General features: G+C 41.0%; 1 protein-coding gene across 5 annotated transcripts in view; it reads left to right on the plus strand.

The window, feature by feature from the left end:
- The window catches only part of ttll5 (tubulin tyrosine ligase-like family, member 5), a 62,079-nt gene that overhangs the window by 39,462 nt on the left and 7,541 nt on the right, over positions 1-15,076 (plus strand). For 4 of the 5 annotated variants that reach the window (XM_085258111.1, XM_085258112.1, XM_085258107.1 and 1 more), the window contains 3 exons: positions 4,455-4,644; positions 8,132-8,334; positions 12,927-13,009. In XM_085258111.1, coding sequence (XP_085114237.1) covers positions 4,455-4,644; positions 8,132-8,334; positions 12,927-13,009 — 476 coding nt within the window. The remainder of the gene's footprint in view (positions 1-4,454; positions 4,645-8,131; positions 8,335-12,926; positions 13,010-15,076) is intronic. The other variant, XM_085258110.1, reaches the window with a different exon arrangement.

Here is a 15,076-nt window from a genome sequence, read left to right on the forward strand (position 1 = left end):
ACAACATTACTAGCGCAAAAAGACAACCTTCCATTTATTTTCACTTAAACAAGAAGCTGGTTTTTATGTACATTAAAGCGTTATAAAAATGTAACAGTGCAAATGCAAATTCCTTGCTGAAAGTTTAACCAAAAGGCATTTCCAGTAGAAATGGGCTGACATATCCTGAGCATAACCATGTATAATATCCACTGAAGTTAAAAAGAGGTGCTTTGCAACATTAAACTGCAGTGTGCAGTACGTATTTTTCGGACCATAAGGTGCACGGGATTATAAGGCACATTAAGCGAAACAAAGCAGTCAGATAAATCAAACTTTATTAAACTCATTCTTCTTGCTTCCTCCACTTCTGTACCATTGATTCATTAATGTTGAATTCTCTGGCAGCGGCTCTATTCCCATGTTGTTGCAGTATATGAATGACTAACCTCGTATTGTGGATGGATTATCTCAGTTGTTCTCCTGACTGAAGTTTGGTCCGTTTACAGCATCCTGCCATGCGATTGCATTTGTCTCTAACCATGAAGAACCTTCACGTTAACTTTTATAAGTGGAAAAGTGTTAGTGTTCGTCCTCCAGCTTCACTGTTTATGTTATGCTAACATAGCTGTGTCGCTAGCGATCACGTAGCACATCATTATATACCAGCTAGCCCAACTTCAGTAACCCTACAAACGTCACTGCTGTTTAGTTTCCTGTCTTCATTTATGTTGGAAGTGATAGCAGAGCTGTACGTTTGAATTTTTTCAGAAATCTCTCAGTCAGAACATGCTATATCATGCTTAGGTAACTAGCGAAACTAGCGAGCTAACTTCCGCTAGCTTCCTGCTAACTTCTAACTCCGTTAAATGTAATAACTTTTGTTTTCATGGATGCCTGGAAGTTAAACTTTATAGTTACACCTGGTAAAGCAGCAATGCTGATCGTTTTATTAAAGATGAAAGAATTTAGACAGTTTTTAACTCTAAGTGATGCTGCAGTGTTGTTTGACCTGAAGCATACGGAGTTTAGGACCCAGATTACTCCCAGATTTAAGAGCATCTTAGTCCGACAAATATGACAATAACGACGGCCGCTTGCATGTTCTGCAAAAAAATGTGCTTTGTTGTGTATCTGACGGACAAACACCAAACCAGTTCCACATCACTGAAGTTGCACCATTTTTACAAACCAATTCTGGTTCATCTGTTTCACTCAACAATCGGCCATGTGCGTATGAAAACAAAGGCACTGCGCATGCGCGTTTTACTCCCATTCTATCGCGATATTTCATTTTCCTATCGTTGCCTAACATTATACCGGTATTACCGTGAACGGTATAATATGGCCCAGCCCTACTATATACATAAAATTGATTGAATTTGATTCAGCCTTTAGTGTAAATGGTTATAATCCCTGTTTTGTTTTGTTTTTTCATTTGTTTGTTTTTTTAATCCATTGATTTTACTTATCCAGAACTGTTTTATAGCTTTCCTTTTTTGGATTTTCAAGTGAAGTTGTGTGAGTTTAAAACAGAAGTGTTTAAAAAGTAACCTATCATCCTACTTGGAAGAAAGCACTTGTAGTTTTCAGTACCCCACATTGCTCACCACTGCCCTAATGTAAGCCTCATCATCCCCGGCACTGCTGAACTCAACAAATTGTATTTTAAGAACAGACCTACTTGGTGTCATGTTTTTGCAATAAAACACGATAAACAAACACTGATTAATGGTTGGAAATACCCCTACACTCTTGAGGCTGCTAATGTTTACACTGACCAGGCAGGGCTTTGAGATAATCTGGCATGATGTCATCTCAGACGGTACATTTTCCCACATTCACACTGAGTTAGATTGATGCCGCACATGTGCTCAACTCGCACGGCTGTGTTGTTCTACAGTAAGTTATATCAGCATATTAAAGGATGGCGAGCACAGCGGGGAGTAAGCTGACACCCACGAGCAGAGGTCCGGCAGTGAGGGAAGTCCCAGATAGCTGAAGCTCCGCACATGTGCTGTGATGAGAAACTCAGATGTAAAACTATTCCGCTCACTCATTTAAGAAAAAATAAAAATCAGATTTTATTGGTTGCTGTTTTGGACAAAAGTGCTTCCTCCTGTTTTTAAAATTCATGGTCATCTGTAGTAGTTTTTTTGTGTGGTGTTGTGTTGACAAGTTTCCCCCCGTCACCCCCCTCCCTTGTGAGGTTTTATAGCGACATTGTACTCAAGGAAAGCCTGTGCTTTTGACCTGAGACAGTCCATTTTAGACCATATGGTAATAAAATGGTAGCACTGAAGGTCCCCGCGGTCCAGTCTGCAAACTGCAGCCAAGTCAAAGGAAATCGCTGCTGTAAACAAAGAACAAGTTCTTGTTTTGTCTCCTGGTGATGTAGAATCTCTGGCCTTGCAAAGTTCACAGACGAGCCTTTGTTTCCAGGAGCAAAAAAAAAATAAATGTATTGGCCTTTGGTCACAGCAGTTGTTTTTGCAATATATGTGCTATTATGTGAACTGAGAAATGCATGGGCGGATAACATGTTCACATGAGTTTAAGATCCCTTGTGTCTTGGCCACACAGGGAAGGAATTTATTTTTTTCTTTTACATTTTAGCAACACAAGATTATTATCCCACACTATGCATTGTTGTTCAAGATTAATTGAATTCTAATTTTAGCACTTATCATAGTTTGGTCCTAAAAATATTGTAGCTATTGTGAATCTAAGTGTGCAGTGTTTTCTTTAACTGTAGACCAATAGACAAATGTTATTGCATGTGGGAGGAATTTCCAAGAGCTTTTTTGTCATTAAGACCTCCAGGGATCCCATTTCTTTAGCTGTACGCGTATCTCTTTCTCTTTTTTCCCCTTTTATATTTTTCCTCGCAGCTCCCAATAGTGCTCTTTTATGGCATTATTTTTGGCTGAAGTGGTGTATATATACAACAGCACACCAGACTCCACAGACTCGATTTAAGCATGTCTGAAGGCTGAGGCTGGTCACTTCATTGCTTTAACAGTGGTCAAAAATGGTTGAAAAAAAAAACTGAAACAGGCTTAGGCCTAATGACAGATAATCCAGTTACAAACTTGTGGAGCTCGTCAAAAGGTTTGCTTTCCAGGTTGTGGTTTTGTGATGTGGATGGAACGTGAAGCGAGGAGGAAAAGTTTTTAGTTCAGCCTGTGTTTGCCACAGGCTTGCCCTCTGCTTTCACTCTGATTTGCACACTTTGATTTGAGGCTCTGTGGGCACAGCGGCCACTGGTTAGGATGTTGTGAGATGTCTTGTTGTTTCACTTTTTACTGGTGGTCTTGCATCTCAACATGGAGTTTATAGCTATTGTCACATCTGCCTGGAATGCATGGTAAAATAACTGACGAGGTAGCAGTGAGTAAATATATTAAGCTATTTGTGGACTCATCCTTTGTTGTTGTGTAACAAAGCATGAGTTATAGTAGAGTAGTAACATCTGTGTTTCAAGCAAGCATTTCCTTATTTTCTGTCATATATATTAAACAACAGTGGATGGCTTGAATCACACCAAGGCTTGAATGTGTGTTCTTCAAATGGCATGCAATTGCTAGGGTGAAATTGGTTGCAAAGTTATATACAGTGCTGCACTAATAAAATACCTTGTAATTGGTTTGGTTGCTAGCTGGTAGCCATGGTGGCCCCTCAAACTGCTTGCCAAGCAGCTGTAAAAATGTAAACATTGTGACATAAAACAGAAACACCGATCGACTGCCTTCAAATGAATAATTGGTTGGGAAGGCATTACTTTTATTTTGAAGGTGAGTGTTCTCTGTTTGTTGTTGGCATTGCACCTTTTCACATTTCAGTTTTGACGGTTAATGGTTAGTAAAGAGAGTAAATGGTGAGTGTTTGCAGACAAGTTGTCATCTTCCTTGCAAACTACAGGCAACCGTAGAAACCTTCTAGATCTTCTAGACTGCATCTGATCTCACCTGGTGACCAGTTAGGGAATAATATTTTACTCTAGCAATCAGCGGTTACTAGGGGGTCACCAACAGGTCTCTAGGCCTGTGAAACTGAGGCCTGGACATGGTCAAAGTTTCAAATAATGATGTCAGTGTATGCATAGGTAACCCCTGTGAGTCAAAATGTCAGGATTCAGGCTACTCTAAATCCTTGGTATCAAAGAGTGTTTCCTGTCTTGGATCTGCACGCTGTCAAAGAGACTGGATGTCATAGACAGAAAGCTCTAGCCGTGAGCACGACAGCCCCACCCATCTGCTGTTTACAAGGGGTAGCCAGCCAGTCGAAAGTTGATCTAAAGAGAGCGAAGCTAAAACTGTTTGTTTGTATTCTTGCCAGAAAATGTCTTTAAAGAACACTTTTTGGGGTGCAAATGTCACTGATATGCAATTCAGAAGAAAGAGTGACTTTGTTTTTTTGTTGGTTTGAAGTATATTACTTTTTCACCCTGTGTATCTGTGTCACTTCTCTCTAAGCCACAGGCCGCTAAAGGAAGAGGACTGGCAGATGCACAATGACTACAGCCTGGTGAGAGGGGTGACACCCAAGCAGCACTACCAGCCCACCCAAGGGAGCTACCAGCTTCAGTTTGCTATTCAGCAGTTGCAGCAACAGAGACTTAAGGCTCATCATCAATTTCTGGACCAGACCCGCTGCGGACATCAGGTAAGATGTATCATTTTCTTAGTAAAGAATGTTTGTTTTCATTTAGCATCTTGGATGCTAAACAAGTGCACTGCTCATTTTTCCATTGGTAGTATTTGCATTTCTATTTTTTCTTCTTTCTTTTTTTTAAATAAAAATAGCACAGACACTTGTCTGTTAACACAATAAGATTATTTTTCAGATTCTTTTCTTTGTTGGTTTTCAGTAATGGCACCATGTAGAACTTAACCTTAAGAACTTTTAACCCATAAAAACCTCAATATTTGTGTCTGTATAATTTATGTCCTTACCTAAGCTCTGCACTTTGCAAAATAGTGCAAAATGCACCCACGTTAAGAGAAGAGATTCCATGTTAGCCTCTGGAGAGCTATTTAGAGGTTCGCCTTCCAAACTGTCTAATAAAACAGTGTTTGGTGGAGACAGTAGCTTAATTCTAAAGACCAAAATGGAACAACTCTCTCCAATATCACATCATTTGAGTGAATGACTCTACTAGGCATATGGGAAGGTGAGTAGACAAGAAATTCTACTCTTGAGGGTACCAGCAAATCTTGACTTTTCAAATAGCTCCATTAGTTTTCCTATTTTAAGACAAATAAATTCGGAATATGATTTTCTTAGCAGTAGAAATGTAGCGGCAAAAAACCTTTTAGTTATGGCTAACAAGCCGTGACAGATGTGATTTGGCTGTTTTTACAGGGAGATTAGAAAGTTAGAAAGGCCTTAGCGTAGGAGTTTTTTGTTTTTCTTTGTTTGTTTGTTTTTTTAATGTTTAGACTAAAAAAGAGTGGCTCTCGCTTTTAGCGCAGTGACTTTGAAAGGAGATCTCACCAAGAAGGAGGATGTATGTTTCCATTTTCCAGAGGATTTGGTGGACTGAATCTATGGATTGAGAGAAATGGAGACAGGACAGTGCCATGGGACAGCTTAAAGGCTGGAATGACTGGATGCGCCCAATTTTTTCCGAGTACTGGAGTTGGCCTCACGTCATTGTTTCTCATCTTGGTTGGAACTTAATTAATGCAATTGAGTTGATATTTCTTTTGGCTTGGTCGGCAGCCTTACGTAAGGCACTTTATGATTCCTTCTCTGTTCCGTTCATCTCTTCTCGTACTTTAAACACATTTAACCACGTTTGTCTTATCTGTGACATGCTCCACCATAATTCAGCCATATAGCGGCATGAATATGTCTTACAATTTCAAATCCCTTGTGCCTTTAAGGACTTTATGTGTACAGAGCAGTACAAAGAGTCAGAAGACAGAGCTTTTTTGTTGTTCACCCTCTTAAACTGAGGTAATAGGAGGGCTGACTCTAGATATGGTTGTCTCACCATCAAGTCAGGCAACCCTCCCTAAAATCTTGGCTATCCCACCCCATTCATTCCCTTCTCCCCAGCTGTCATGGCAATGTGTGCCACTGCTTAGCTCTTAGGCAAAATCGTTTTGCATGGTATAGACCTTAATCTGCCAAGGAATTTGTCAGTGACTTGATTTCATTCTTTAGTGCCATTAGATAGGGGTTTTGATCTTTTTGATACAAATGTATTTTATCTCAAATTCTTGGATTTCCTGGCCTTGGGAGAAAGTTACCAATACTTTTTGATAATATAAATACACAAAAGGATGTTCTTAGTCGAATGTGGGTGCTCGTGTGCATACACGTTCTTCAGTGTGAGAGAAAGAGACAGGGGTCTGTTCCGGCACTCCAGTCCACGTTCCAGTTACTGGGTGCAGACTGCACGGCTCCTCCACAGGATTGGCCCGGGGCCACCTGGCAGCCAAAGAAAGGTGCCCTTCCTGGCCCCGCTCAAGCTGAATTGTGGCCATAGGCCTTGCAACCAGGAAACTTAGCTTCTCATTTATCAACACAGAAATTACATCAGATATTCCCTGTCGGCCCTTTGAACGGCCACACTGTGAAACTGGAAAACCATTAGCTCGTTAGATAGCCGTATAAAGCTGCAGAGAAAATAGTGTGGACGTGAGATGTGGAAGGAATGTATGCGAGCATTCCCCGGCATTGCAAGGACAGAATGAAATGTGGCTCTAAAATATTATGTCAGAAAGACAACAGCATTTTCCCTCTTCACAAGCCTTTGAAGAGATCTTGTATAAACAAATGAATAATGTGAAGAATTTGCTTTTCACTGGAGCCAGCTGCGAAAAAATGTCGAGCTTGTTTTGATACCGGATGGCATTTCATTAATATCTGCACTAATTTATGTCAGGCACTTTGATATTTCACCTTAATGACCAAAGGCCACATTTTTTTCCATGACTCACCCATTCCAAATTTGCTCCAACTTCCTTAGGCCTTTTTTGGGAGGGAGTTTGATTTTTATTTTGTCCTAAACAGTTCACTACACACATGTGAGGAACAATCCACATGTCAGTCTGTGGCACATTTAACCAACCGAGGGAGAGTTGTTTTTCTTTTACTTGGCCTTTTGAATTTTGTGATGAAGCAAATGGCCCAACAGTGATCTACCGCTACATGATGCCAAACAATTAAAATGAAACGTTTATTAAGGTTAAAATAAACAGGGAGAAAAGGCTGAGATATTTTAAATTACACAAGAGGTGGACTGAACATCAGCGGCAACACGTCTGATGAATGATGGAATGAGGATTTGAGGTCAGGAGAGATGTACTACAGTGATTGTCTATAGCCGTCTGTAAAACACAGCAGAGGCTCTGTCTTGGTTTTGTGGCTCCATTACACCCATTGGTGTTGGAGATTTTGTCAAAACTGACTACAAGGACTACATTTAAACATGTTAAAGAATGAAGGCAGTCTTACCAAATATTGATGTTCAAGCTTGTTAGAATTGAACCAAGTCTGTTTTTACATTATACATTATATTATATATGTGTATAACATGTAGGTTTACACATGTTTCAATAAATCACTGCACCCATTTCTCAGTTTCAAATGAGAGGTGGCTCAGTACATGAGGGAACATACTGTATATGTTTTGTTTCTTTTGCAGCTTTGTATACAGCCTGCGGTTGTACACAGTTAATGTCTTGACCAAGTATGTTTCAAATTACACATCAAATTTGAAACTTTGAAACTGGATTTATATTTCAGTTAAGATCTTTGTAACATGTTTATGTTCTCTCAAAAGCTGAGTTTTACAAAAGCTTGCTCGTTTTTAGGGTTAGTAATCACTCCACAGCCACCATCACTGGTCCAGTATCATTTTAAACCATTGAAGCCACAACTGTATGCTCCATGTTAACCTCTCTCAGCTAGTTATTGAAAATCCTTTGAATTCCTTAAAGCAAACTATAATATCACTAGATTTACCAGTGAGTAGTCATCCTTTGTAGTTGCTCTTATTGTACTGTACTCTGCCCAAAGTTTAAATTAAAGGTCTCAAACCTCTTTGCTTTGTTGGTTAAGTTTCAAAGTAGCTTGATTATTGTAGTAGTTTGATATTGCCCATAAGTAACCGACTTTTGTTTTCTTTTTGGTTTCACAGGCTCAATTTCCAGACCAGACACCACATAGCCAGGCTCTCACAAAATCATCCAGCTGCCCTCCTTCCAGCTTTCACACTCTGCCCAATCAAAGCCATGGCCTAAGCCATGTCCAGACCTGTGTTAGCCCAGCTCTTGCTCCAAAGCCACCCAGCGGTGCCCGAGAGGGACAAGTCAGGAGAACGACTGCAAAGCGTCTCGTCAAGTAAGACAAATGTTGGCTCTGGATCACTCTGTTTATTAACCATATGACAGTTATAGAGCATTGTTAAGTTAAATGAAGCCAAGGTCATCTGAACCTCTACTGACATCACCCGACAGAGGTAAATGTCTGAATGTGAAGGTACGTCACAGCTGGACTGGTCATTAAATGATCGAGCGAGTGGGTGTCAGTGGTCCTGCCTACTGTCCGCTCTGCTCAGAAAGCTTCTTCACAGAAACTAAGTGCAGTATTTAACAGCAATGAAGAAGAGTGAAGCGGACTATCTCCATTTTTTTGCTACACGTGAGAAAGGGCAAGATCGGACAACGTCCCAGCCTCCTTCGCCCTATTACACTTCCCATAGTTCATATGTGAAAACTGCTCATTTAATTTATCGCAGACATAGTGCAGTGTGGTGGCAGGCCCTCCACCACCCCCCCGCTTGTGGAATGAGACAGAGTTCATGGGATTGGTGAGCTCAACAGGACATGGCTAATGCTAATGAGAGTTCGAATATGCGTGTAGTGGAGTGCTCCCAGTCTTTTGGCCGCAGGGTGTATCTACCCGTTCAGTAAACAACCTCATCACAGGCCTGATTTCTGCCTGAACCGTAAACAAAACGTGGTTCAGTGAAAGGGCCTGGACTCGGAGCGCCGTTTAAATCCTGTTTGGTTTGGAGATAAGCTGAAGACTGCATAAGGAAAAATAAAAGGAAAGCAGTGAAGCCGGGCTGAACTGCCAGCTATTTTCCTCACTTATTTTATGACTTTATTACTGCAACATCTGGCAAAATTACCCAACAACAGCAAACCTTTGTGATCGGCGCTGACTGTTTGTTTAAAGTAGGTTGTTGCAGCGGTGAACTGCTCTTCACACTTATTTAATGTTTAAGAGGAAAGGATACCGCTGGACTGGAACACGGGCTGTTTTTGTAGTATTCCGGGTAAGCCCTTACAGTGTGTGAATTACCCCAGAGTCCCAACAGTGCATTTCTCTGTTTGACTTAATTCATTCATTGCAAGTTTGCAGGCCTGCTGATGCCGCAACCGAGCAGAGCCCTGGCTCTGCTGACGTGTTACATCCAGTCATCTGACTGGACTGGACAAACTGTACCTGGCAAGAAAATAGTTAAGAGGGCAGTGCCGTGGTGTAGGGGTTGTATAGAATAGGTTAGCGAGGCCATGTAGGTGCCGTGTTTGCTCGTGTGTGTGCATGTGTGTCTTCCTGGCAGTGGTTGTGTTTACCCTCTGCATGTGGAATTCCTGAGCCCCCTCACACTCTTCTCTGTCCTGCATTTTTGCGGTCGACTAGTGTGACAGTGGAGAGTGTGGGAAAAACGGAAGCTTCAGGACCAAAAATGCGCTGATGGAAACAATGAAGAGAAAGAATAAAGAGAGGAGAAAAGAAAGAATGACAGAAGAGAAAAAAAAAAGGTTAACTCTGTCCAGGAGAACGGAGATGATTGTTTGCAGAAAACGGTGGGATAATAAGTTGCTTCCCTTTATTTCCAGCCCACATTTTAGGGGCAACTTAATACCCCTGTTATTGAGGCACATCTGAAACACATCCCAGTATAGGCTTAAGCCCCTCCAGCTTATAATAGTATCACTGTGCTGGATGTGTTCAAGCAGTTCAAGGTTATCCACCTTGAACACCTTCCTCCAGCCAACTGTAAAACTGTTGTTCGATATAAATACACCAGCACTGGCTTTGGCTGGTTTCCCCACCGCTGATGATCATCGACAGCTTTTAGTTAAATCTATTGATCAGAATGAGATTTGCATTTTTGAACATTTGTGATCCAATTTGATCCAACCAAATAGTTTCCTTCAAGTAAAAGTTTATTGGGGTTGTTTTTTTGGTCCCAAAGTTGGAAATGTTATCCACCGAGCGGGCAAGGTGACTGTGTAAAGTCACTTTTAAGTAAAGCTGAACGGAGACTGGTGCACTCTCATGAATGACAGTGCCTTTGATTTTAAGCTCAGCTAACACACTTGAAGCAAATGTGCAGCTTGTTGGTATCACACTCAACAGGGCAGGGCTCTGTCTGCTCTATCAACATACCACAGCTGCCAACTCGAGGGGCTGCAAGAGCTCAAAGTGGTATGACTTCAGTGAAGGCTTTGAAAGGAGCAATTTGTAACACAAATAAATGAGCCTGTTTGGTATTTTGTTTGCAAGGTTTGGTTAGTCGCAGCTGTAACTACGGAAACCCAGGCTGTCGTGTGGCATTACTAATAGGGTGACAATTACAGCAGCACCATTAATGTCAGCCTAGCTGCTGCTTTCACTCCCTATTAATCAGCCACAACAGTAGTTATTTTCACGGGATACTGTATACACACAGAAGCTGCCAAACGTGTGTTTATGGTTAAACTTTATCCCCTTTGGTCAGTTTGAGTAACATTAAGTCACGCTAACTACCTGAGCGCACCGAAAAGTAAAGCCGCACATCTGCTGTGTTTACATAAGAACTTCAGCTCTGTGAGAATAGCGCGAAATTTTCGGCACTGGGTCATGTGTCATGTGCGCACACTGCAAGTTCAGAGTCGGTTCTCACCAGCAGTGTTTCTGGCTGCTGTCTGACTCTTGAAGTGACAGAGTGAGACTGTTGACAAAGAAAGTGATGTGAAGAACCCAGAGGTCAAGTTTTTTTTTTTTTTCGCCCCCCTGAATATGAAAGGGGTTTCTTCCTGTTGAGTTATGCCTCGCTTAAAGTGGGCCAGTTCTATTTGTGGTTGTGTAATGGTATGAAAGAACAACTGTGCAGCCCCTTACAAGGAGGCAGTGTGTACCCTCATTACCTTATTAATGCTCTTTTGGCAAGCTGCTGTCCTGGGGCGAGAGGTTAATGCCAGCTAAGCTTTATTTATTGTTCCCTCTAAAAAATGGTTAGCAGATTTAATGTATAAGGTTGCAGACACGTCTGCTCCTGCTTTATGCTTCAGTAGCTCTTATAATGATTTTCTGTTTGAAAATGTTATGTTTGCAGCCGGATTATGTGAAAAGGGCAGTGCAATTCCTTGTTTACGGTCGTCACACTGTATGTATGACGCATTGTAAGAATTCTGGGCTCTGCCTCCGTGTTCCTTTTCTCTCTGTAATCTTTGCTCATAGTCGACATAGTCCCTAATCACTACAGTGTTCTTGCCAGTGTGACAATCACATCACCAAGGACAAGGAGAAGGAATTTCTCCCCTTCGTGTCACAATAGCTCCTGTGAGGCACTCAGTAAACACTTAGCCTCACCAACCTCCAGTGACTGCACACAAAGAGCAACTGTTAGATGCTGACTTCACTTTTCTTATGACAGAAGGTGGCTTGTCAGTAAAGAGGAGACAGGAGAAACACCCTTCAACTATATTATAAATGTTGGCATTGCATAGCTTGCAATCTGCAGCTTCCTTGTTGGAAACGCACTGCTTGGAATGCCACAACACAACCAGCTGATCTGAGCAGAGCCTGGCAGATCATAAATGAGTACACAAATAATTACACTTAAAACATTTAAGGGCATCTGTTTTTTGTTTCATGTGTTTAAAAGAAAGAAAAATATCAGCTCATATGTCGAATCTCCAAATATCGGTATCAGTTATTAAACTACTATAGAAAAATACCACACTCCACCAGGTTCTGCTCCGAAATATTTCAGTGTTGGCATTTATCTTCTTGGCACAATTTGAATTACCACAAAGGCTGTTTGGAGTACTTTGGCATGTGTGTACATGTATATGTGCGTCTCTTTAAGAGGACAGATTTTGTCCCTGTGGATAGCACTGCAGTCCACATTATACCTGGATTTGTGGTGGCAAACATACAGCCCGTGGGCTATAACCGGCCCATTAAAGGGTCCCATTCGCCCCACTGGAAGGCTTTAATATCAATGAAATCCACGGTTTACTACACAGCAGTGAAAATCTGTGCAACATTAAGGGCATTTCTAGATCTTTAAAAATTGTTTAAATAATAAATAACGCTGCTATGTTAATGAGATTGGGCTGTGCGTGGTCCATGAAGTAGATTGATTTGGATGAACTCTAGATGAACTACGATGGGAAAAGGTCTTTTAGCTTTAGGGAAGGAATTGTCAGCGATCCTTTGGTACTCCTGCTTCCAGCACTCTTTCATTCAGTACTCACAGCTTTTGCAGCACACATTTTTGAGCTCTGGCTTAACACACCTTTATAGCTTTGTGACTCTGTCTTGAACAGTTGCAAAATGATAATATTTCGAATAAAAGTTGGGGGGGGGGGAGAAAACTCTTTTGCAATGGCAAAATGTATAAAAAACCTTTCTCTGTAATAGTCGTAGATACAGAGGGTGTCTCCAGGACACACACAGGGTGAAAACCAAACATGCTACAGTATTGCAGCTGGAAACAATCACACACGCTGAAAACCAGTTTTCTTTATATATTTAGTTTGATATTTTGCTAAAAGCAGAACATTGGCATGAGACATGTGATGTGTACCACAGCTTGGATGAGCGCTGCAGAGACGAATTTGGCCTTTGCAGTGCAGTTCATCTTTGCATAACTCCTCTGGGAATGATAATTTTTGGTCTTCACGGATTTTTGTCCTGTGTCTGATTAACAGGCAGATGTCCTCAGAGAGTTCAGCCAGTGGAACCGTTGCCAGCAGCAAGCAGGTGGTCTACGAGGCCATCTGCAGTAAAACAGGTGGGTTTAATGTTGCAGTTTCACATATTATGCTTAGTGCTCTGCTGTAGTCCTCAGGCAGGAGTGAAGTTATGCCCACTCTATGCCAGTGTTAGTGATTACAGCTAGGCATAGTGGACATTCCCCATGGAGGTCTGACTAACACCACATGATATTTTTACCCACCTCCTGCTCGTTCAGTCGTGTGCAGGATCCGTAAATGTTTTCGACACACTGTAAGAAAGTAAATAAATAGATACATACATACATAAAGGCATTGTTAAGTGATTAATTAATTACAACCCTGTTAGAGGAGTGAGGCTCTATTAATTAGGTCTTACAGTGATTTGTGCCCCATTAAGGGTTTGTGCCAAAAAGAGTTAAAGCAGCCAGAGCTGGAAGAGCAAAAGCAAAATTTCCATTGCAGTCATTTTCTGTTTGAAGAAGACCTAGCATGCCGTTTGCCAGCTCCATGTTTTTTGCTTCTTGTGCTTTACTAGAGAAGTTTTGCACCAGTAACTGTTCAAAATAGTTCTTATTTATCTTATACTGGGTCTTGGTGCAGGCCCTGAGTTCATGCTCCATCTGAAACAAGCTGATTTAGCTCCTCCGCCTTAAAGGCCGCTGTCCCTTTAAATTGAATCAAAATCAAATCAAATTTATTCACAGGACAAGTCAAGACATAAAACATAACCAGAATACTTTTCTCTTACGTGTTTAGTAAATACTATAATGTCATTATTTGAAACTTTTTCTGTGTGACAGTGTATAACAGAAGATAAGGTAAAGCATAAAAGGTCCTCTGTAGTTGTACAGTCCTGTGCAAAAGTCTTGCATCACCCTTCATTTCTTTCTATTTTTCCAGGAAAATGTCGTTTTTTGAAACCTGTGCAAACATACATACTCTATTTGTATGTTGGCTGGTTCTGTTCTCTGTTAAGATGACCCCACAGTGTTTATAATGTCGAGGTCCAGGCTTTGGGGAGGTCAATCCATGATAGTGTTTCATTATGTGTTTTTCTATCCAGTTATGCTTTTACTGCTTTGGCAGTGTGTTTAGGATCATTGCCATGCTGAAAAATGAAGCTGTTGCCAAACAGATATTTTCCCTGTGGTATTACTAGCAGAGGTGTGGACTCGAGTCACATGACTTGGACTCGAGTCAGACTCGAGTCATTAATTTTATGACTTTAGACTTGACTTGAAAAAATGTTCTAAGACTTGTGACTTGACTTGGACTTTTACACCAATGACTTGGGACTTGAATTGGACTTGAACCGGTTTACTTGAAAAGACTTGATATTTTACCCCAAATATAAAATTTAACATGCATATTATATAGAGATTGAAAATGTGACGTCATTCACGGGTAGAACCGCAAAGGATTCTGGGAACTCGTGGCAAGCGGTACTAGCGCACGCAGGCTTTCAATTAAAATCAGTTATACAGCGATAAAAAGAAACACAAAAATGTCAAGAAGCTGTTGTATTATTAACTGCAATAGCCGGTCGCATGACAGCCACGGGAAGCCGACGGGTAAAGAGATCGGTTGTTATCGGATTACGTCGTTGAAGAGAAATTGTTCGAGCCATGTTTCCGAAGTAACAAAGAGGCGACGGATGGCCTGGATTGCAGCCATTGAAAGATCAAATATAACGTCCCAGAACACTCCAGCTCACAGGTTAGTCTGCTCCAAGCATTTACACGAAGGTCAGTCTGCTGTTGTAGTTAATGCGTCATTTTTCTTAACATAATTGGTGATATAGGTTACAAGCAAGTCTGGCGCTGAACAGAAATGGTCGCGCTATGCTCCTTTGTTTATTGTGCATAAATAGTGAATTGTCCTGACACAATATTGCGTTTCGCTTATGTTATTATGGTACACTGACAAAAACATATACTTTTATTCACAGGATAAAACAGGTTTTTGTATCACTAATTGCCCAGTACGATTACAGCATACAGTATTATTGTCACTGCTACATTTCTGTAACTCGTACCAGAAATTATTTCCACTACTAATTAATTACCGTTGAGCTCAAAGGTCCTATTAATAAACGGTTAAGGAATGTGTATTTATGAAGACGA

This window comes from Mchenga conophoros, linkage group LG19 (assembly GCF_057382185.1).
Source record: "Mchenga conophoros isolate Kocher_MC1m ecotype Shallow Benthic linkage group LG19, M_conophoros_male_GT1.1, whole genome shotgun sequence".
NCBI lineage: Eukaryota > Metazoa > Chordata > Actinopteri > Cichliformes > Cichlidae > Mchenga > Mchenga conophoros.